This window comes from Drosophila melanogaster, chromosome 3R (genome assembly GCF_000001215.4).
Source record: "Drosophila melanogaster chromosome 3R".
NCBI lineage: Eukaryota > Metazoa > Arthropoda > Insecta > Diptera > Drosophilidae > Drosophila > Drosophila melanogaster.
In genome coordinates this window covers 31,064,403-31,089,346 of record NT_033777.3, presented here as the reverse complement: position 1 = coordinate 31,089,346, position 24,944 = coordinate 31,064,403, and the positions used below count along the sequence as shown (strand labels likewise).

Genomic DNA, 24,944 nt, shown 5'->3' with positions numbered 1-24,944 from the left:
CAGCCATTCAAGAGCAGAAATTTCCATAAACCATTAGGTGTAGTTTTAGCCGATGTTTCTTGTAGGTGAGTTTTGATCCACCTTAAATTGCATTGCCTTCATTAGTACGTAGTTAGGACTCCAGGCTGCTGAAGGAAAATTGCATTTCCACCGCTTCCGTAAATCCTCCGACAGGCCATCAAAGCTTCTAACAAAATGGAGAAGCACCTGCATTATTATCAATGCAGCGAGAAGGAACGAGCATTTTTTGCATGCCAATCAGGCCAATTTGTAACGAGGCAAATTGAGTTTGAGCCGACAAGCAGTCTAAGCCCTTTTTCGTGCCTGCAAGGCCGCAAGGCAGCAAGGCAACCATTAGCTAATTAAGACGCTCCGAGTTGCCTTGGAAGCCACCCACGAAAAAACACACACATTACGGGGACCGCAGACAAAGGACTTTCGAAGGCGCCAGCAAAAGGGAAAATTGCGGCGAGCACAAAATTTCACACATAACAAAAACTTCGCAGAACCGAAGAATAGCTGGAAACGGTTGAAAAACTATATAAAATAAGAGGGAGGGAAGGGGTTACACTTCTTACCACCGTCATGTAACAAAGGAAATTCCTTAAACTGCTGGAAAAGGTTTTTGCATGAAGTATCTTTAAATTGGTCCAGCTCAAATTATTTTATTAATGAGAGAAGCTTACCACTTGCCTCTTTTTTTACGTCGTTGAAAACAGCCACAAGTATTTAAATTTAAAACAAATTTAAAACCGCCGGATATAACCCATTCCTGAAAAGCATTTCCTCCCCTATTTTCTGTACAATTTTCCAAAGCTCGCTAAAATCAAAGTCAACCACAACCCGCTATTTTTAGTCCTTAGTTTCCGCAGAAACGCGAGACTTGTAAAGTTAATTAAAAACCGCTGACTGTCATCGTCGTTTTGTCGAGGAGCGCATTGCGAATACGTTCGCAAATGATAATTGTTGGCACGAAACAGGAACTCTGGCACAATGGGTTAATTAAAATATACCAAGTCATTGTTCACGCAAAGCCTGAGTGAAAGGGGGAGGAGGGGAAAATCTAGTTAAAAGCCAATTTCAATTTTCTCGCACATACGTGTAGGCCTCAAGGGGTTAATGGTGCAGTCGCTAATCAGATGGATACACACACTTGCACCTTCACAATAAGGGAGATGTGAAATGTATTACGCGGCATATGTGTTCCATCGTTCTTATTATTTTACTATGGCACCCCAGGTGTATAATAAAATACAATAAGTTAGCAATATGCAATGTATGAATTACTAAAAGACATGGAATAAACGCATCTCAAAAGGTTAAGATAATGTTGGAAATACCTACGAAATATGATATATGTATATGATGCGAATGGCTAGATATATTCCATCACTGCTAGCAGTACATTGTGTATGCATTATTTTTTCACCCGAGTCTTTCTCACTCAGTGAATGTGAAATGCAGACGTGTTCATAAAGAGCCGCACTCCATCCACATGGCAGAAGTTGTTCAATGTTCATTGATTAGGACGAGAACACACGCACAGAGGACACGGAAGGCAATGATGTGTATCAAAGTGTGTACCTAAGTGTAATGCCTGATAATTGAAAACAAGCCGGCAAAAGCCCGTGGAAGGCAAAGGAGCTGGCAAAGTAGCAACTGCAATGGGTTCTCCACATGTAGCATCCACATCGAGTATCTAGGTATCTATCTACATGAGGACATCGGGACTCGGGGCAGCCCGTTGCCTTTGCTAATGGAGGGGCTGTGTAAAGTTGTCCTTCGAATCGAGTTGATAGTTTCGCATCGCCCGAATTCAGAGATGGGTGGTCTTCAGCTGAGTACACGGCATGGACAAATATTAATTGAGAGCGCAGCTCAACTCAATGGAGACTCTATCTCCGGACAAATATTTGGTTTATATAAGCATCGAATGATGGGTAATCCAAACCTACCTAGGGGCAATTTGTGTTTCGTGCAAAATGTAGCCATGGAATACGATCATGTGAATTACCTAGAAAACATGTAAAGAGATATGAGGAATATTAAATAACACTTTAATTGAATTTCGAGCAATTATGAAAAGAAAACAGCATTACACATGCAATTGGTTTGAAGAGAGATTCAATTCAATTACATCTTCATGTTGCAATGGTATTAAATAATGCGAGCACTTGTCAATTTCCGGCCAACGAAAGTGACTGTTTAATTAGCCCCACTACCGGCGAACGGCACAAAAAGCGACCGCGTTGTAAAAACAGATACTTTTTGCATGTCACCATAAAGTAAGCATTTTTAATTAAATTGATGTGGCCATTTGCTGGTGATTTTCCAACATTTTATGCATCGACTTCGCTGCCCACGTCACGTTTACCAACAGCCACAGAGCATATTTTGTCATGTAGACTGACATTTATCACAGCAGCTGGCGCCGCATCAGCATCCGCAGCAGAATCCGCAGCAGAATCCGCAACAGCATCCGCAGGCGAAAAAAAAAAGATTATTGACAAATATCAATTTGATGCACTGCCAGCGTTTTTCGTACGAGTACACCAGCAATATGATAAGCAGCATTTGCCTGACGCTGATTGATGGGCCAAATGCGCTGGTCCAAAAGTGAAATCACTTCGGCTCCCACACTTGGCTTGGCCACGCCCACGCATTTGCCATCGCCTTCGCCCACATTGCCAACGCCCCCGAAAAATCGCTTTGATTGATGCGCAAACAAAATTATTTCGCTGCATACTTTCGGGCGAGCGCATTAAAGCAGTTCCTCGAGTTTAGTGTTACTGTGTTTGCATTTTCCTCTGCTCGAGCAAGCAGTGCACGCGAGGGTGTGGTTGTCCGAAAGAGGGGGGAGGAGGGTCTTTGGGCAAGGAACTCGCCTAATGCTGCCCGCCATTAAAATCATCTTACCTTTCCTGCCGTTTGCCTCTCTGGGGCGGGGTCACATTAAAAATTGTAATATATTTCGGTTAAACGAGGCAGGTCAAATTGAGAAAGCAACTGAGGGATTTCAGTGTTTACATTTCGGTTTTGGGATACCTAGGATATTCGTATTTTTATACATTTGAAACGAAAACATATAGAAAACACTTAAGCAGTTAAGCAGTTATTATAAAGAAAACCAATTATAATCGACTTTTCTTTATAGTAAATACATAAGTCTAGCTGTCAAAGGCAACGTTGCCCGAACCTTATCACATTTTAATTTAAAATCCCGGGAGATTTATTGCGACAAGCTCATTCGCACACTACAAGATGTGTAATCCAGAGAAATGTCTATGATTCCATCTTGCAGACACCATCTCAACCGCCATCTCTAATGTACCCAGGCAAGAGTATTAAAACCGAAACAAAATTTCAATTTCAAGTCGGCAAAAGGAATGGAGCTTGGCTGTGGCTTTGGCATTACATTTAACTTTTCTCGCCTTATATTTTATTCAAATGGCTCACATTATTATTTTCTCTTTTTGTTTGTTATACGCTGCTCCGCAGGATAATTTGAGCTGCTTGAGTGCCTGACATTTTCACATTTTGCCGCTGTTAAAAAAGAAATTGCAGAGTGGAAAACAACAGCAAGAATGCGGCCATTACGCGCGCATCCCCTCCTATCCATTCGCCTCGGTTTTCCAATTTTCGGCACACTCCCCACTGGTCCAAGCTGAATTTTCCGAGGAGGGTCAGAAGTTTCAACGGCCATTAGGCGGATCCCGTGTGCAGCTCAATTTGAATAACATTTTCCCAGGTGCTAAGCCGACGTCTAATGAGAGTGTCCCGTAAGCTCCATCTCCAACCGTTCAAGTTCTAAGTGAATTTAAACTGAGACCGCAGAGGAAAAGTTTAATTGAGTTATGCCGAGAGCACAGGGCACTAGGCCGAAATGCCATTACGCATACGACACGTTGCACGACCAGGCGTAAAAGCACAGATGGCCAAAGTTTGCTGCAAAAATCATTAGTTTTAATAACATTTAAACAACCCAAACGAAAATGGACGTCCTTGGTAGGACTCGAATGAAAGTCGGGCCATCATAACATTTGTTCTCGGATCTTAATGAGGAATGACATTCACATTTGCTGGTTGGATGCATTTGGCTCTGCTTCCGATTTGCCACGTGAGCGAATTTCGTGCTCCCTCAAAATGAATAATGTTTCCCAAGGCTGCCTGCCAATCATCAAATTGAGTTAATTAAATTATTCCCTAATCATGAGTGTGCAATAACTGAGAACGCAAAGCAATTTCCATTTAAATTATTCGCAAATTCTGAAAATCATTGAAGAGAAGCAAGTCGATTAGAAGACTAGTGAATACAGCTAACAAATATAATTCAACGTAAAATTTGTTATATTTTTTCACATACATCTTAAAACCGAAGTGTTTCAAAAATTCTAAATTCTAAATCCATCTTTCAGTGCACGACGCCGAGCAACTCAATCAAATGAAATCAAATTTAGGTACAAATAATTCAATCTTATTAACTGATTATTAATTTCGGCACGTACTTTTGAAAATCCCCTCTTTTAGCCCCGAGAAGTTAGCGATACTTTTGTGTAACTTTTGTGGCGCAACAAATTCATCAGATCTTCTGCCCAATCGGCGAAAATAATTTTTTACATAATTAGGTAGAAAGCGTCCGGCGCCTGGCACCAAATGAAAAGAAGCGAAAAAATCGGAAAATAAATACTGCTCATAAATATGGTGAATAAATAAACAAGGGTTTCGCTAAACGTGTTAATTTGCAACTTTCGAAATTAATGCATACACATATAAATGAATTTCTGTTTGCCCTCGGCCATTTTATTTTCCGGCCATTTTGGCATGGCCATTGCTTTTTCTTCTTTTCTAATACCCATCTGTTTTTTTTTTTATTTTTTTATTTTGCCTTCCTGCTTGCGCTTCAATTAACAACAACTTGTTACAGCCGCAAATTGAACTTAAGCTTCCAAATTTAAATAAATAAAATAAATGCCGTGCTAAATAAAAAATTCAAAAGAGTCGGCAAATAAAAAATATGCGTTGCCCATTCGAAGCTGAGTGTGATTTTCATTTTGTCTCAAATTGTTTTGCATGGCAAAAACGAAGTGAAAAACCCGTTTGGTAGGCGGGTGTTAATTTCACTGGAATTTTTTTTTGGTTTTACAACGGTTACAGGTGCCATACAGTCCAGGTGTAGACACTAAAGCCCAAATATGATCTGCAGAGTGTGGGAAACTGTCAGAAGGCACGCCCAACTGAGTGAATTTGTACCAACCTCGGGCCATTTGGAATTGGCCAGTGTTTCGAGGGAATCCTGGGATACCGGTCTTGATTTCAATTGACCAACAAGTCCATGCTTTCACCTTTAAACTCAACGTCTTTTAATTTGAGTTGGTAGCCTCATTCGCTTTAAATAGTTTCGCTTTAAAGTTGCAAAACATTTAAATGTGTAAGTCCTTGTCTATTTATTCCTTTAAATAATGTGTTTTTATATTTTCTTAATATTTACCATACATTTTCGTATACTATCTTGCCAATTCTAAACAATATGTTCTTACATTTAGAATTTATTACTACTAGTTTATATTGCTTTCAATTAGCTATGATCTCGATATTCTTGCCACTACCCGGCAATTTCCATTTAGATAGTTTAGCCATGGCTCTTTCTTCGATTCTTACTGAAATTGCATATTGATGGGGAATGGAATAATGCAGCCATAAACGAAAATCGCAGCGATTAGCTTAAATTGCAGGGAATCTCCAAAAAGACCCTCGAGCCAGCAATACACACACATGCACAGTCACCCGCTCACACGGACATTGCACAGACAATAAACCAATAAACGAAAGCCATCTAAGTGACCCATAAAGAGGGGCGGGTGGAAACGGAAGTGGAGGGGACAGGTGCACGGAGAGAAATTGGTGATTGTCTTGGGTGCAATGCAGAATTGCTCAGTTTTATGAGCCACTCTTTTTATTTTAAATTAATTTATAACAACGTGGGGTATAAATATTCTAAATAATTTTCCGAAGGGTACAACCAATTTAGATAAAAGGAATTGAGTTATCGCAAATCAACTAAAACTAATATGTAACATTTAGAAATGACATTTGAAAGATGAATGTTTATAACTCTGCCATTGTATTTCTCCGATTGAATCCCCAAATAAGTTTAGGAATACCGATGCTTTCTTTCTCTCTGTGCCCGACAACAAATGTGCAAATGAAGTAGCTTAGGGATTGACATAAGTGTAAGTGCCCCACAGATGATGCTGCGATGGATTCTGGTGCTGCTGCTCCTGCTGCTGCGACTGCAGCTCCTGTTGCGGTGCGGGGTCACCCAGTGTGGGTGTCATGGAGGCCGCCCCGTTGGCATACGGTTGCTGGGGCCCGAAGTTGGGATTCTGGCTGGCAGAGGAGGCGGCCGGGGAGTAGCCCAAGTGCTCGTAGTACTCCGCTACCGGCTGCTGCGAGCTGGCACTGGAGCAGGCCGAGGATAGCGAGGCGGAGGAGTTCAAAGGCGGCGAGTGGTGCAGTGGGTGGTGCAGCGGGTGGGTGTGATGCGGATGGTGGTGCTGCGTCATGGGCAGCATTTGATCCATGAAATACTGGTCAATTTCCTTGGGATCGATGTCGGCGGCTGCTGGCTTGTAATTTAAGGCTTCACTGGCCTGTAACGCCTGCTGCTGCTGCTGCTCCTCGGTGGCGAAGTGGCCTCCGTTTGCGGGGTAGGAGTAGGCAGGGTAGCTCACCCGACTGCCCGTGTAGCCACCATACCCATTGATGTTCTCCAGGAAGTCCATCTCCTGACCTGCTCCTCCTCCTTCGGCTCCACTCTGAACTCCCGCCGATTGCCCCTGATAATTGACCTCACCTATGGCCACATATTCTCTGCCTGCCTCGAGGAGAACTCCATAACCATCGCCTGCATTTGCAACTGGCTCACTTAGTTGCCTTAGCAAAAGACTGGGGTTATTTGCTGCCGACGCTTTTGCATTGGATGGGGCTACATTGTAGGGCGTGGCTGGGGGCGTCAGCGAGGACATTGAACTGGCCGTGGAGCACGGAGAGTCCAGGCCAGTTTCGATGAGGCTCTGCTCCATCAAACTGGCCGCACAGGCACTGTTCAGGGATTTCATGAAGGCCTCATTACTGAAGACATCCGAGGAGTTCGAGCCCACATTGGCATGGGAGATGGTCGAGGCGCAGCTGCCCAGATCAGCAGCTGCATTTCCCTTGCCCGCTCGCCTCTGGCCATTGGAATTGCTGCTCCTTGGCTTCCCGGAGCTACCCATAGTGGCGGATAACGTCATCTCTGGACCCGGGGATCCCCCTTCACCGCTTTGCTGGGACGGCAACACCCGCGCTTTCTTGCGCCGCGGCTGGTACTTGTAGTCCGGATGCTCCTGCTTGTGGGTCATTCGAAGCTTCTCGGCGAATTCCATGAAGGGCTTCTTATCACTGTCCTTTAGATTTCTGCAAGAGTAAAATTATAAGGGGGATACTCAGTAAAGCTAGAAACTGTTTTGAAATAGTATATAAGTTAACTAAGTTAACCGGACTGATCGTCCGCACACCAGCACCGGTCAAACTGCTGACCAAGCATTTGGCCGGAAGCTCATGCATAGCCGGCAGAAGCTCTGCGCATTGGCAGAGGCCGCTATGATGTTTTTCCCTTTGTTAGCTTATAGTCAGTTTGATTTTGTATTCAATAAAGAGCGCATCGCGCCTTCAATCAACTCCAGCTACTGCTGTTATCATTGAATTGGTTGGCTAGCCTTAAGGGCAGTCAACAACGGAGAGACGTTCTCCCACCATATCTCCCAATCTAGGAGAAGAGGTCTGCGGCAACCGCCCTGCCTCCCAGTGACAGAAGAACCCCCCGTTACCTGCAACCTACGCCGGAGACCGCGGCGAGGGACCTGCACCTTATATTTAATTAATTGGCACCCAACTCCAGGAACCCACACCACTACCCTGAATCATGTAAGTGGGATTCTCAACTTAAACACTACTCCAAACTGCGTCTAGAATTTTAAAATATTTGGGATGTTTGTGCGAGTTACATAAATAAATTAAGAAAATCGGCATTTCCACTACAATAAACGTTTATATGTGTTGCGAATTAAGATTATGTTACTGTTATGAAGTTTAAATATCGAATTTTGATTTGTGGTTGACTTTGCAATCCATATTGTGTGCATTTCATTCCGCCTTCGCACATCCGCGGGACACTGTCGTTTCATTCGAAATTTAATTCGCTACATTGGCTTCACAGCCCTTTCAAGCTTTGTTGTTTTTGACCCACTCCACTTCGCTACCCGATACTGGCGCATGCATTGCTGTGACAATTTTGTGCCTTTTATTTATCTCTTTGTCTTTGCTGTGGCAATTTTTGTCTTTGGATATTTGTTTGCCTTATTGGAGACCCGCTCCCCGCAGGCCCTTCACCTTATCGTTACTTAGCTGGACAGTGGCTCTGCTCGTTGAGTCTTCGTCCAATGCCTTCAAAGCGGCGACTCAGCCCCCGCGACCCCCTTGCCGTACTGTTTGGCCCCACGGGCACAACGGCCTGAGTATTCACATACATAGCTACCCATGAGCGAGTCATTCCGACAATATAGGAATTCTAAAAAGTGCGCTAGCGACTCAGAGTCCGAAAGCGACGATTCGACAGAAAACTCTGTACGTAAAAACACCCCAACTAACGCATTCACTGCATATAAAATGTCCCTCGAAACGGAACAAATTAAAGCTCTCATAAGGGCATTACAAGAGCAAGCCTTAGAGAGTCAACGCAGGGAGGCTGACTTGCGTAAAACAATTCAAGATCTGGCCGGCCAGGTCGCGGCCATACAGATTGCCCCTGCCCGGGCAGAAGCTCCCCCAATCAAAGTTTACAGACCAGTAGAAATCACCGGACTGGTCCCTTGTGGGGAAACATTGGATGCCGTTAAATGTCTTCCAGACTTTATGGGGACACAGGAGACATACGTCTCCTGGCGGCAAGCGGCAAATGCCGCTTACCATATGTTCAGGAAATATGAGGATAGTTCGCGGCACTATCAAGCTGTGGTCATCATCAGGAGCAAAGTTAAAGGCCCTGCTGATGCAGTTCTGTCGTCCTTTGGGACTATACTGAATTTCGATGCGATCATAAGTCGCCTCGATTTCACGTATAGTGACAAACGCCCGATACACGTTATCGAGCAGGAGCTAGGCACCCTCAGACAGGGAAGCCTGACGCTCCTCCAGTATTATGATGAGGTCGAGAAAAAACTCACCTTACTCACCAATAAGGCGACTATGTCTTATGAAGCGTCGGCAGCAACGGTGCTGTGTGAGAAGTTCCGAGATGATGCTTTGAGAGTTTTTGTCTCGGGGCTCAGGCGCAACCTCACAGACGTGCTATTCGCGGCAAAGCCTAAGGACATGCCGTCAGCGCTCGCCCTGGCGCAAGAAGTAGAGTCCAATCATGAGCGGTACACTTTTGCAACTTCATTTGCACGAAGCCAAGAGGATAGGGACCACAAGCAATATCCCAAAGTGCAGGAGCGCCAACGGGCCCCCCCACAAGCCGGCTCGCAGGGAAGTGCTGGGAAGAACCCGCACTTTACTAAGCAGCATAGAGCACAGGTGCACTCCGCTCCACGTAGCGACCGAATGGCCCGAGAAAACATGCCAGAACCCATGGACGTTGACCCGTCGTTGTCCAGGATGCAGCCATCTCACGCCCCGGCTTACCCGAAATCGAAGCCGGCCGCGTCTGGCCGTTCGGTCCCACCAAAAAGGCAAAGGGTCAACCATGTTGCCCAGGCCTCTGATGATTTGGACAAGGTTTATAACACCGCAGCCTCCAGTGCAGCAGTTAAAGTCGACGACGATTCCATCCTAGAGTACGACTCGGATACCATTAATTTTTTAGGGGAAAGTCCCTGCTACCCGTCATCAGACGAAGAGTAGCGGGGATCGACATGAAACTACTGATTGATACGGGCGCGGCAAAAAATTTTATCCGACCATTTAAGGGGTTGAAAGGCGTCCGCCCGGTGCAGTCCCCATTTACAATCCATTCGATTCATGGTGTGACTACAATAACTAAGAAATGTTTCGTGTCCATTTTTAATCTTAAAGCTACCTTTTTTTTATTACCAGACTTGACCTCCTTTGACGCGATCGTTGGCCTAGACCTGTTAAAACAGGCCGGCGCGTCACTTTGCCTAGCTTCCGGCAAGCTCAAATGGGGCTCCGGAGCAGAGCAAATTGACTTTCATACTTGCCCCGATGTCAATTTCACCAAAGTAGATTGCTCGGACGCACCGCCCTTAATTAAGGATGCTTTTTTAAAAATGCTCGGGAATAGGAAAAAAGCTTTTGCTGATCCTAATGAGGCTCTTCCTTACAATACGTCGGTGGTAGCCACCATCCGGACGGTTGATGAGGAGCCCATTTATGCCAAGTTATACCCATATCCCATGGGAGCAGCTGACTTCGTCAACGGCGAAATTCAGGAACTGCTTAAAAATGGCATAATCCAAAAGTCAAAGTCCCCCTACAATAACCCAATATGGGTCGTAGACAAAAAGGGCACTGACGATGCGGGCAATAAAAAAATGCGCTTGGTGCTGGACTTTCGAAAACTTAACGAAAGGACGGTACCAGACAGATACCCCATGCCAAATATCTCTATGATATTGGGGAATCTCGGCAAGGCCAAATACTTCACGACCCTCGATCTGAAGTCTGGCTACCACCAAATCACGCTCGCAGAACGCGACCGTGAAAAGACAGCGTTCGCAGTAAACGGAGGGAAGTATGAGTTCCGAAGGCTGCCATTCGGACTCAGGAATGCTGCAAGCATCTTCCAAAGAACAATTGACGATATTCTGCGAGAGCAGATCGGAAAGTTCTGCTACGTTTACGTCGATGACGTCATCATCTTTTCGGAAGATGAAAACGACCATGTCAAGCATGTAGATTGGGTTCTGAAGAGCCTGTACGACGCTAACATGAGAATATCGGCAGAAAAGTCACGTTTTTTTAAGAAAAGCGTGAGCTTCCTGGGGTTCATCGTCACCAACAATGGGGCGGCGACTGACCCAGAAAAGGTTAAGGCCATAAAGGAATTTCCGGAACCCAAAAACGTATTTGAGGTAAGGTCATTCTTGGGCTTAGCCAGCTATTATCGTTGCTTTATCAAAGACTTCGCATCAATAGCTAGGCCCATTTCAGACATATTGAAGGGCGAGAACGGTAGTGTTAGCCGACACAGGTCCAGGAGTATCCAGGTAGAATTTTCCGAAGCGCAACAACGTGCCTTCGAAAAGCTACGCAATATCCTGGCGTCTGAGGACGTCATCCTGAGATACCCTGATTACAAAAAAGCGTTTGATCTAACGACAGACGCTTCGGCCTACGGCATTGGCGCAGTGCTGTCCCAGGAGGGACGTCCCATTACAATGATCTCAAGGACATTGTCTGACAGAGAGGTTAACTATGCTACCAACGAAAGGGAGCTGTTAGCCATAGTCTGGGCACTGGCTAAGTTGCGGCACTACCTGTATGCGGTTAAAGAGATAAACATCTTTACCGATCACCAACCTCTGACGTTCGCGGTATCGGAGTCCAATCCGAACGCCAAAATTAAGAGATGGAAAGCACGCATCGACGAGTCCGGCGCACGAATTTTTTACAAGCCTGGGAGAAACAACCTCGTTGCAGATGCCCTCTCGAGACAACAACTCAACGTTGTTGAAGAGCAAGAACCGGAGTCGTGCGCGGCCACGATTCACAGCGAACTTTCGCTTACGCACACGATCGAGTCCACGGACAAACCCGTGAATTGCTTCCAGAACCAGATAATTTTGGAAGAGGCGCGCTCCCATTGGAAACGCACTTTTATATTATTTGGGAATAAGAGGCGGCACTCGATCAATTTCTCGTGCAAACAAGCTTTGCTGGAGGAACTCGCCAACATCATTATCCCTAATGGTGTAAACGCCTTCCACTGTGATCTTCACACGCTGGCGCTAATCCAGGACGACGTAGTTCGACAGTTTCCAGCCACGAAATTCTGGCATTGTAAGAATAGGGTCACCGACATCTTCGCGATGCAGGAGAGAAAAGAAATCCTCACCGTCGAGCACAACAGAGCTCACAGGTCGGCCCAAGAAAACGTGAAACAAGTACTCTCCGAGTACTACTTCCCGAAAATGACCAAATTGGCGAGCGAAATAGCAGCCAATTGCAAAACTTGCGCAAAGGCGAAGTATGACAGACATCCGAAGAAGCAGGAGCTCGGTGAGACACCAGTCCCGACCCACGTAGGAGAAATATTGCACATCGATATTTTCTCAACGGATAAAAAATACTTTCTCACCTGTGTTGACAAGTTTTCTAAATTCGCCATGGTACAGCCGATTCTGTCTAGAACCATAGAAGATTTGAAAGCACCCCTTTTACAACTTATGAATGTTTTCCCCAAAGCCAAAACCATCTACTGCGACAATGAACCATCATTGAAATCGCAGACAATAGTGGCTATGCTGGAAAACCATTTTGGCGTCAGCATTTCGAATGCACCGCCCCTACATAGCGTCTCAAACGGACAGGTGGAACGATTCCACAGCACGTTAATTGAGCTCGCCAGATGCCTAAAAATCGACAAAGGCATAAGTGACACAGTGGAATTGGTCTTGCTGGCCACAGCCAGATATAACATGTCCATCCACTCCGTCATCAATAAAAAACCGGCCGAAGTCATGCGGGCAGATCCGGACGATCCACATACCGATGTCCAAGAAAAAATCAAAAACGCCCAGATTTTGACAAGAAAACGAGAGAACGCTTCTCGGCAGAACAGAGTGTTCCAGGTCGGCGACAAAGTCCTAGTAAAGTCAAACAGACGATTAGGCAACAAACTTACTCCTTTATGTGAGGAGAAGACCATCGAGGCAGACTTGGGGACCACAGTCCTTATTAAAGGGAGGGTGGTCCATAAAGACAACCTCAAGTGACCCAAGCAGAGCCTAGCCGCGGCTCCCTCGGAGGCACACTTTTATTCCTCCAATTTGTAGCCACTCGGCATAAGTTTTTTCATTGTTTTTATAGCCGCTTGGCATAAGTTTTTTATTTTTTAGCCACTTGGCATATTTTTTATATATTTTCGCTATTATTGGTGGTGGGCAACTCCATTCCGAACAAGTAATAATTTATCACACACGTTACAGGTCGCTCCCAACCCTTCTTCTTTGTTTCCTGGCCACGACATCGGCCCACATTACTGACTATTCCCGAGCGAATTACATTCCCGTCATTGACGGTAAAGTCTTAGTCTGGGAGGAATTCGCCTATGTCAGACACTCGGCTAACCTCTCCGAGTATAGGCGGGTAATTGACGAAACCGACAGCATGCTCGATATGTTCCCCCAGTCCCATATGAAGAAGCTCCTGAGCGTTGATATCGCTCACCTCCGTGACATGCTTGATTCTTTGAGCATCCATCACAGAGTGGCAAGGAGCCTAGACTTCTTGGGAACTGCGTTAAAGGTTGTCGCAGGGACACCTGACGCGGAAGACTTCGAGAAAGTCAAGTTCACTGAAGCGCGGCTTGTTGATGCACACAATAGCCAAATCGAAATAAACACCAAAACACAAGTTCGAATTAACGAACTCACTGATACCATAAATAAACTTTTAAAAATTTCCAAAAGCGCTCAGATTGATACAGGTCACCTGTATGAAACGCTTTCTACTCGCAACAGAATCATTGTAATGGAATTGCAAAACTTAATGCTCACTATAACCCTCGCTAAAATTAACGTAGTGAGTCCAAACTTCTTGGACCACGCAGATCTGGAGAGTATTTGGGGCGAGGAGCCCACCAACACCCCCATAAGGGAGATTTTGTCCGTTGCGTCTGTAAAAGTCCTACAATCCCTTAACATCTTACACTTTATTATTAAATTCCCCAAGATTATCATGGCGTGCAACAAAGTCACTATCCTTCCAGTGGTACACCACGATACGGTGTTAAGGTTGAAAGATAATGTGGTAGCAGAGTGCAACAGAGAAATACGCACAGTAAAGAATTGCTCCATAACACCAGGGGCAACATTTTGCCAGTTATCTTCAGTGAGCTCGTGTGCGCAGGAGCTCCACGCTGGGGTCGTAGCACATTGCGACGCACAGCAGAGTGATCTACATCCGATCACCTACGTCGACGAAGGAATAATCGTCATCAATGACAGACCAGCACTCGTGCGTGTGGACAATGGAACGGCCATCCACATTAGAGGCACGCACCTCATAACATTCATTGAGAGTGCCATGGTCAACGAGACCGTCTTCTTTAATCATGACATGGTCCAGAATAGGGCGCCGGGAGTGGCTAATTCCCCAGTCCTTAATATCTCGATGAAACACGAGGTCCTGAGCCTCCCATACCTTCACCGTTTAAGTGAAAAGAACTTGGAGCAAATCAGGAACTTCGAGAAGGACGTCGACGGATACCGACTAAGTCAGATAGCGTTAGTTGCGGGAGCAATTTTCTGCGCTCTTATCTGCATCGGTTTAACCTGGCAGCGAACCACTAGGGCCAAGAAATCTACAGCCCAACTGAAGGAAGTTCTCGCCCAAATAGGGTCAGCCGAGGGCGGCCTTAATCTTGAGGAGGGAATAGTTAACTAAGTTAACCGGACTGATCGTCCGCACACCAGCACCGGTCAAACTGCTGACCAAGCATTTGGCCGGAAGCTCATGCATAGCCGGCAGAAGCTCTGCGCATTGGCAGAGGCCGCTATGATGTTTTTCCCTTTGTTAGCTTATAGTCAGTTTGATTTTGTATTCAATAAAGAGCGCATCGCGCCTTCAATCAACTCCAGCTACTGCTGTTATCATTGAATTGGTTGGCTAGCCTTAAGGGCAGTCAACAACGGAGAGACGTTCTCCCACCATATCTCCCAATCTAGGAGAAGAGGTCTGCGGCAACCGCCCTGCCTCCCAGTGACAGAAGAACCCCCCGTTACCTGCAACCTACGCCGGAGACCGCGGCGAGGGACCTGCACCTTATATTTAATTAATTTATATATAGTTATAAATAAACATACGCCAGGCTTACAAAACACTTGCACTTGTCGCGAACCACTGGATTCCACTATTCTTAAAAGCTATCTGCCGCAGATCGCCTCTTTCATGATTAATGCAAATCTGTTAGGCCAAAAGTCGATCTGCGACACAGCGGCGTCGTTTTCATATATTGTTTGTAATAAAATATTGTCCGGTTCGAAATTAAAATTTCACAGTTCAGCGCTTGGGGCGACTCGCGATAAGCAATGGAGTCTTCGGCTGATAAGAAGTCGAAGCATCCGCCCCAACTAATTGGGAATGGAGCTGGACCAATTTGTTGGCCCATAAATAAATCCTGTTTAATTAACTGTCACTGCGATTCAGAGCATTCTTGAGCATAATAATAGATGCGGGATTTCCTTGCAGGCACGTAAGCTTTATGAAAATATAAGGTAAGGATAGTCCTTTTTATGTATATACAAAGAAAACCCTGCTTTTCAAATGCAATACAGTGTAATATTTCAGCTTGGAGCTCATCACTGTCCTTGGCAAGTGTCCATCAGGTGAACCTAATATATTTATCTTGGCCTCCTAGATATTTATCTGACTTTATTTGCTGGGCTGCAGTTGGATGTCCTCTGTGTAACTGACTTCTCCTTTTTGACAGTACAAACCGCCTTCAGATGCAATTCCCTGTCTCGACGGAAAGCCCTTAACCAAACTTGGGCGACTTCCCACTCCCTGCGGATGGCTTCTTTGTCTGGCCGAGAAGTGGGGCTTATAAAAGACACTTCTCAAGTGGTCCATGCCCCAGCGTTTACGCAGCCAGATACGTGTCTCTGTTTCGCATCTGCTCCGTATTCCTCCATTCCGAGTGATGTATATATATTGTAGTATAGTATAGTGGGGTATAGCATAGAATAGAAGTAAAGTACTTACTTCCACAGCTTGCCCAGCGATTTGCTCAGTTCGGAGTTCTGCAGATGCGGATACTGTTTGGACATGACCCTGCGGGCTGCCTGGGCCCAAACCATGAAGGCGTTCATCGGTCGCTTGATGTGCTCCTTTTTGCGGTCCGTGGGCGCCCTGGAAATGAAGTGAAGAGAAGTCAGTCAGAAATGCAGTGACTTGTTGGCCGGGTAAACAAGTTTCATTAATTGCTAAAAGACGTCGCAGACCGAAAAACGGCACAACAACGCATAATGTCAAACTGAAATTTGCAATTAAAACTTTTATTTGCCGTGGTAAATAGAATGGCTCCAGGAAAGTTCAAGAGTGCAGTCAAAAATGTATTTCCGAGCACAAATGGCAGCGGGCAGTGCAAAAGTGAAGTGCAAACAAAAGCAATCAGCAAAATCGTGCGAAATTCGAGAGAAGCGGGCTTTTAACGGGCCAAAATCTATTTCAGCTGTGCCAAAAAGCATTGGGAATCCTTTAAGTGGTTGCCTCAACTCTTGACTTTGCATAAAGTGTACAACAAGTCTATCCCCAGCCAAGTCCATCCACTTGTCTCTCGCCAAACTTTCCAATAATTCCATTGACAGTGCGATACAAGCTCATCCGAATAAAACCAACGGATGGCTTCTATTCTACGAGCAATGTGGTATGCCCATGTACCAAATAGCATAGCATAATGAAATATATAAAAATATACTACATACTTTTCTAAGAAACTTAAGCCTGTTGCTGTCGAATTCCATTCTAAAATATATTGTATTGATTTTGTGAGAGAGAAATGAAGTCTTGTTTGGTAACATGAATTCTTCTATAGAAAAATGTAAAAGCCTTTTTCTACATATATTCGGCAGTGATATATATTAGGACACCCCTCACTAACTATAAATCGAACTCTAACACACATATCCGAGCACCCAGATTGTTCTTATCTATTCATTCATTTTTATTTAGCCATGTCGAGCGTCGAGGAAGACAGAGATTCAATCAAAGAGATAGGCGTTCCAGGGGCGGAACACAATGGCAGAGTGCCCCAGATTTCCCATTGGCTGCCCACCTTTTCGGAGTATATTGAATTATTTATCCTAAGTAAACATGATCAAGGCAAGGATTTGTTAGGTAAATCCTTCAATTGAGTTGGGTGTGCGTGTGTCAAGTTTATTCGATATGCCTGACTGCATCCTGTGCCTGGCCGGTAAAATGTTAGATTCACCATCTGTTTTCAATCAGTGCAAATGAATAAGCAGGTGTTTTCAGCAGACCCATGGATTGATTAGCTTAATAGCCGCTATATATTATCATTCTGCCTTTTAAATTTCAGTTGCTAGCCGACTTGCTCCTGGACTTAATTACAAGTTCGGCCGAACTTATTAAGCGATTTAAAACGCAACCGGAGGCCAAATGGACATCGTCTTGGGGTTTGTTATCTGCCTTTTGGTATCGTCGGCGTCACGACCCCGCCCGCCCCGCCTCGTCCAGCATCTCAACGTCCTCCCCCGATTCAAAAGTAGCTGCGCATATATATATATATATATATACGTATATATACAGATATATGTATATGCAGCTCTCACGCTTGACAGCACGCTAATCAGAATCAAGTGATGTTCGTTTTGCTGCACTCAGTTCTGGGACTTGGGAGGTGGTGCACCATTGCCATTGCATACACTGAACAAAATTATTATCTACATGGAATATCTATTGTACATTTCATTTTCAGGGCACAAGTAACTTAAATTTTGTTGAATTTCTTCGCGTGCAGCGCCGAACCCCCAGAGATATACATGCACAGCATATCCGCGGGGCACTTGGCAACTCAAGCACGTCTTCATTATTTGCTGCTGTTGTTGCATTCGGAGATGCGCAAATCTCATTAAGTGATATCTTCAAGTGGCCGTTAGCTCATGAGCAAATATGAGAAATGTGCGGAGACCGCGAGGAATTTTGAATTTGCAGCTTTCCATTTTTCGCATATGCCAAAGATACAAGATACAGAGATGCGCGAAGATGCTAAGATACACTTCGGCTTTTGTTGCGCCTCTTTTATCAGCAACGGGCCATTTGCCGCTTTTGTTATTAAATTTTACAGCGGGGCAGGGGCGAATCCCAAATATTTACGGCCTTAACACGAAGCTGTAAACACGGCATGAAAACTCCCATTTCCATTTCCATGCCCATTTTCATTTCCATTTCCAATTTGTAAGCGCATGTCAAAAAGCGGGGACAAATGCGCCTAATTAGCGGCGGAGACGTCTCAGCGATTTTCACAAGTTCACAAATATGAAATGTATCTAACAGATACAGCGCGTGTAAACAAATTGCAGCCGCCGCAGCTCGTTGTTTTTTTTTGTATCTCCAGTATCTTCAGTATTTTCGTTTTTATTTCTTATTTGCTTAGGCAGTGCCCACATTTTCCCACGCAGCCGCCGCTTTTACGACACTTTTGTCAAACAAATTTAAAATGCATCCAACGGATGCAGTTGCTTGTTTGCACTGCGGTCGGTTGGCCTTTCTACTTCTTTCATGTTCTGCGCTCTTTTGGCCCCCGAAGTTCGTCCGAAAAGGTGGTCAAACATTCAGGGCACTGATAAGGTGATAAGGTGCTGTAACTGCCGCTTTTTTCTCAATCCGGGGGATCTGCTACCGTGAGACTGGCATCCGAGTTTCCTCAGTGTTTGTGGCTGTTCTGTGCCAGCTGCACTGGGAATTTAGGTGCATTCGGTAATCTTCAAGAGCTCTTTCTATTTTCTTGCTTCTGCTTAAAAGTGATTACAATATTTTTAGATGGACTATCAATTCAGCTATGTAACATTGAGGAATAAATACCCGTTTCAAATTGTAGCCAGCTTAGAGGTCCTGCATAGTTTTGCTCAGTGCTTTTGGCCAACTTTGTGCGGCTCTGGTAACAAGAAAAACATCTCGTTATTGGCTGCTACTTAGGTCAGGGATCAATGGGAATGGCTGGACATATTGAAAACTTATCGGAGTGGCATCCACACATGGCGACCTCTCGAGTAGCGGCCTTTTTGAGCTTTCCCTTTCGGCTTAAGCCGCCTCTTGGCCACTTCATCTCGATCCCATTCGCTGTTATCATTTCATTTGCCCACGTCCTCATCCATTTCCACTCTCCACCACCACTCTCATTTTCATTTCATTTTCCTGCTTTTTTCAATTTCCAAGTCAATTTATTTTTACAGCGCACTGTGCCGCACTCGAGCAAAGTGACAGAGAGTTCGGGGGATTCCCCGGCACCGCTGACCAGCTAGGAGCAACTGGATAGGCGTGAAAGGATCCAGGCAAAGGGGGCGTGGCAGCTGGGAGCGGGAACGCGATGAAGAGCGACAGCTTAAGTGGCGTAGAGGAAAGCGCTCTGCTTTATCCTGGTTTTCGTGGGTGGTCCCTTTATTTGTGCTTGCTATTTTGCGCCTGATTGGTGGGTGGTTGCAGCTACAATCAATGCTCTAGCATGTCGGCTGCGTATATACATATGTATGTCCCTGACATTTGATGATTGTCATAGTGGTGAAGTGGCCGTGAATCAGGCCCTCGCGAAAAGACACTACCCAACAAGGATGGCAGATTTCGAATGGAAAATTATTGGTAATTCAGAAATATTAGCATACTGGAGGTCTTGACATATCAATTATCTAAACTGGTTAATGACTCACTTCCAATCAAAGCAGTCGCAACAGAGTAGTTAAATATTTAGAATCCAGCCCCTCGATTCGTGGGAATATGCATGATTCACCCAAATGCAAAGCAAGTCAACACGAAATATTATTTATGGCTTCGCGCCCAGCGTTGTTTGCCTGTTTTCTAGTGAGTGCAACGTGCGTTTTCGGAATCTCACAAATGTGAAAAGTTTGTTCTGAATTTCCACACCTATTTTGCCGCTGGCGATTTTCCGTCCATCCATCGTGAATTTCAGCACAGGATATCCGGTAGACTTCGGCATCCGAGAAATAATCGCGTGGGTGTTCCCGCCATGGAAACAGCGGCCACAGGATTCCCAGTGCCGCCAGAAGCACACACTGAGATGCGAAATGGATACAGGACGGGGATTCCAAACGGAATGGCTGCTGAGCCATTGAACCCTTTTTGAAAGGCATATCGAGCGGATTTGAGCCAAAATGTGCGAGTACTTGGGCTAAAAGCTTATGGCCGGATCAAATGTGCCTTCAATTTGATGCGCAAATGTTGTTCAATATTTGGCAAAATATCCCGAGCTTAGCAAAAGAACGTGGAGTTTACTCAGTATTGTGATACCCTTGGATATTCAAAGCAAAGATATTTAAGATTTTACAGTACACATGAAGGCTTGCTTATTGAAGTAAAATTATATGATTTTTAATGTTTTTTAAGGAACTTGTCTCCTTGCTCCATACAGCAATCTTAGTAAAGTAACAGATACCTTGACATATGACATGATATGATATGACTCTTGAGCTAATCAAATCGATGTTCCTCTACATTTCCGTCACGAAGGACCCCTACCCTTTGGACAGATTTTTGTGACCTTACTCGGGGAATTCTTTGAGCCTCGCTGGCTTTGGCCCACATCCATTCAGTGACTTGGCTTACTTGCACTTTAGTTGCTGCCAACTTTTTCGGCCATTGTCGCGCTCACCTGGCCATAAAACTCGCCCATTGATGGGGACTACAGGAGGAGGACAGGAGACAACACCTCGGGGAGATGAGCTTGTGATGTTTTGTAAATTCCTGTTGCAACAAAAGGTATGCAAAACGAGAGTCTAGGCTGTAAACTTTTGGCCAGCAGTTGTGGTTATGGGGCAGCAACAAAAACAGCGCCATCAGCAGCAACAAAATCAATATTTGCCTTGTAAGCCGCACGTGTATCTGTTCTTCTTGTTGCCGCTGCACAAACTTTTGCAGGCCACCAAAAGCTGAGGTTGCTACTCTTGGGGCGGATTTTTGGGGTCTGCAGGGGGCGGTGTTCTACGAACATATGAGGAGGTTTCACCGACATGAGGCGGAGCAACAGCTACAAACAGGTTTGCCGGTCCAGGTCCACAAACCAGGAAACGGTGGAGCCTACACAACTGCTTTTTCGAAAGGGTTGAACTATCTTTCAAATAATTGATAACAATTCCGAGGTATGTTTGATATAATATGATATGTATGTCTTCATTCCCTGGCCTTCAAGTCTAAATATATAATTCCGCTGGATATGGATCTGCCCCACTGTCGCCCCATTTGGGTTGCATGGGCTGATGTGGTTGAGGCCTCCAGTGAAGCTTTCACCATGGGGAAGTGTTTGGTTAGGCTGCCCGAGATGACTTGTTGGGGCCATGTAAATTGACTCGTCGCAGCGCCGAATGTGGAACTATCGGACGGCTTGGGGGCTGGGAACCGGGGAGCTCTGGCTCTGGCTCTGCCCACCTGGCCGAGGGGTACTCCATGGGCGAGTGATAACACCTCGGGCCGGACACGCAGATAAGCAATGAAATATTTATAGCGTCGCCAAAGTCCTACCCGAAGTGGCGGCTCCTCCGACGCGCTCGCATTTCCTCCTCCTTAGTAGTAGGGCCCCATATCTAATCGAGCCAAGTAAATAGAGCAGGGCGCATAAGAAGGGGTTCCGCACATGGTGTATGTATTATTTAATAACAAACCCCGGCCCTCCCATGGCACACACACACATATGTGTATATACTACAATACATATATGAGTTTATATCGGGCTACAACGATCGTCTGACTATTCAAGTGGCTGCTCGGCACTTTGGTGTTGCTCTTAAGTAACAGTTTTCAAGTGATTCATGCGAAATTAATTTAAGCAAATCAAACAGCAATATAATATTGTGCGGTCTCCCCTTCGCCAAAATTGGATCATAAAAGTTGGCAGAAGGAAGTCACAAAACTTCAGATATGTTCAATATCAATCATCGGGCACTTAAAGATTGCAACTAACTAGTAAAATAATTAAGAGACACCGAGGTAAATATGCCAGTGCTTTGAATTATCACCTCATCCTAGCGAAATTCCAAGCGAAATGCAAAGCAATTTCGAATCAATTTCTCCTGTCAATAAGGGCAAACAGCGAAGCAATTAAACGTATCTCCCACACAACACTTACAGCAATTTTTACCATTTAAAAGATTTAATTTTTAAGGTGACAGGGATACGTGGTAATCTGGTGAAGTGAGCGGGACTTGGAGGCAAGCGATGTGCATTTAAGCGATTTTAAGTGGAAATAAACAAGGCTCATAAAGCGCAAGGTAAACAATTTGCAGAGAGTTGGGGGATAGTGAGTGCAGGAGGGCACCTAGCGGGTATGGTGGGTGCTATGGTGGTTGGGGGGTATGTTCCGAGGAGCCCCACCGTGGATAGATAAAGGAAAGGAAATGGCGCTCATATCCTTGTGCAAACACACACGTGCTCTTGACAGCGCTTTCTGCGCATTTCGCAACGAGGGGGCAACTGCGCCCAAGGATGTTTGTCCCTGGACAGCTGAAAATTAGCTCCACTCGACGGAGGCGGCGGCACTGAGGGAAATCAATACTGAATCTGGCTTTTCTTCGAGTTCATCCAAGGGTGAAACCCTTCTTGATTATGTGCACTTGCTCAAAACTTGTTCTATAAATTCGAGTTAAAATTGATGAGCATCAAACTAAGCAACTTATCACCACTCAAAACAAATCAAATTAATTACTAGACTTTTTATTCCAGTGCAATCCCAGCCAGTGATAAGCGCCGTTGAGTACAAAGCGACTGAAGGCGGCTGACAAACTCAGATAAGAATGGAGCCCTGCTCAAAGACCGGAGGTGGAAGCCCCGACATTTGCTAATTGCCGGTCAAACAGACAGACAGATAGAGCTACCGAGGATCTGGGATCTGGTGAATCTGGAATCCGAGGGATCAGAGAGATCAGCCGCTGCGGCCGCCCGTCTTTCCCACGACCTGCAGAACTACATGTACTCTGGAATACGGAACCAAGTGTCACCTCCCCGGTCCGCTTGAGTTGAGATCCGCTGGGGTTGCCCCCATCCCTCATCCCCCATCCCCCATCCACCATCCCCATCCCCATCCCCCCACCTTGTTAGCAGTTAGCGTCTTAATGCTAAAAACATATTTATTCGCTTTTTATGCCTGAATTGATTTGTCGTCGTCGTCTCGTCTTCATCTCGAACATTTAGTTCCAGTCCGCAAGTCGCATTTATTGAGGCCTGTATTTCGTATCTTTGTATCTGGTGGCTTGTTATTGCCTCTTCCTATTATTGCTGCCTTTTGGCCAATTTGTTGTTGCCGTCGTTTGTTGTTTGTCTAATATGTGTGAATGTGTAAATTCATTTATATTTACATAAATGCCGGCGAATTCCCAATCGTATTCCCTTCTTTCGCCCATATATTTTCCTTTCCCTTTGCGGTTCGCCAAGTTTGTTTATCCAGTTAAATAAAAGAAAACCCACGTATGTGCATATGAGCCTGGAAATTGTGTTAATCAGCGAACTCATCGAAGGTTGGTTAGTCATTCTCGGCTTAACGCCGGCTTCGGATCCACTGGAGGACTCGTTGTGCTCATCGGAATGCTACATATATATTCTGAATTTGGTTATCTGTATAACCATTTTATGCTGTTGGATTAACACATCCCTTAAATAGCCTTATTAACAACACCCTTTTAATTGTATCATGGCAGGCATATGAAAGGCATAAACCACAAGTCTGGCTTTTCAAAAGGACTTACTTGGCTGATGCCTGGACTAGATTCCAGTCGTAGCCCTCGAGGACCTTCATAACCGCAGTGGTGATGCGCTCGTCCTCCTTTCGACCACCCTGTCCTTGGGCCTTCTTCTGCTCGGCTTTCAGGGCATAGTTTGCCAAAACCAGCGTTTCCACCGGCTTAGCACGATCCTTCGAGCAATTGGAGCTGGAACTGTCACTCATTTTCGGCGGCACTTGTCTTAAATCTCCTCTTAAACTAAATCATCCGCTGTTCACAATCTAAATACTGGAGTCACTGAATCACGATTTGGAGCCCACGCAGATCTCGGGGAATTTTGAATGGGACTTTCGAGTAGTACGGATAGCAGAGACGCGACGAGGTTGACGGACTAACTGCGACTGATCTTGGGGATCGCTGGTCTGGTTCCCCAAGACGAGCTCGGCAATCGTCGGATTTCGAGGCGATCGTGGCGATAAGCTGAAGACGGTGGTTGGTTGGATCGTTTGCTGTGACTTGGGGGTGGTGGGGATTTTGGAGTGGGGCAGGGGCAGGGGCAGTGGCAGCGGAAGGGGGCAGCAGTACTCGGCGGGGGCGAACATAAAAATCGCGGCGGTACGCGTGTAAATATTAACATGTTCATGTGAAATTAGTTGGCCCCAGAGCGGAATCGAAAATGGGGGCGGGGGTGACGACTGTCGCCGAGAAACTAGTGGCAACATATAAACGTCAATGGTTCGACTTTTGAGTACCTAGTATTAGGAATTTATAATTAGGGAAAAATAAAAGTGATTGTATGTATATCTTGGATCCTATTAATACATAATTATAAAACTTAATAATCCAATGGGGTTTTGTAATAACTGCCACCAAATGTAGGACGAATACAACATACCCTCTATACCCAAAACTCCAGGATATCTTAAAGAGATGGCAAAGAGCTGGGACATAAATCGAAATGGAAACAGAAACAGAAATTAGTAACACTTTACAGCCACATGTGGATTTATGACACCTCAAAGACTTCGAGCCAAAGGGGTGGACTCTCGGGATCGTTAGAAACCTGCCACTTGTTGCAGCTGTATTTGGAGTCCCTTCGGGGAGGGGAGTGGGGCGCATAGGTCCTGAATGGGTAACGATTGGTAATGAGGAGTCGATAAGATCATTAGGGATTTAGGGGTTAACAGCGGTGAATGAAGATAATGCAAGGGAGTGGGGGTGGGAAGTGATCGATGGGTTCCCAGGGTGGACATAACTACA

The 24,944-nt window shown here is 45.3% G+C and overlaps 1 protein-coding gene across 1 annotated transcript, besides 1 other annotated feature; it reads right to left on the bottom strand.

Annotated features, from left to right (window-relative positions):
- Positions 1–5,939: 5,939 nt before the first annotated feature.
- Positions 5,940–24,094, bottom strand: Sox100B. Its single transcript, NM_143582.2, has 3 exons — positions 23,709–24,094; positions 15,985–16,131; positions 5,940–7,455 (listed from the first exon to the last, which is right to left on the bottom strand). The coding sequence occupies exons 1-3, from the start codon at positions 23,906–23,908 to the stop codon at positions 6,213–6,215; spliced, it is 1,590 nt and encodes a 529-aa protein (NP_651839.1). The 5' UTR covers positions 23,909–24,094; the 3' UTR covers positions 5,940–6,212.
- Positions 7,521–15,063: a mobile genetic element.
- Positions 24,095–24,944: the final 850 nt, after the last annotated feature.

Bases quoted from the DNA above. Each gene is read 5' to 3' on its own strand.
- Sox100B (NM_143582.2), bottom strand. From the start codon at position 23,908: ATGAGTGACAGTTCCAGCTCCAATTGCTCGAAGGATCGTGCTAAGCCG. The intron at 16,132-23,708 runs GTAAGTCCTTTT...CTTCATTTCCAG, and splicing joins CTAGTCCAGGCATCAGCCAA to GGCGCCCACGGACCGCAAAA. The intron at 7,456-15,984 runs GTAAGTACTTTA...TTACTCTTGCAG, and splicing joins TCGCTGGGCAAGCTGTGGAA to AAATCTAAAGGACAGTGATA.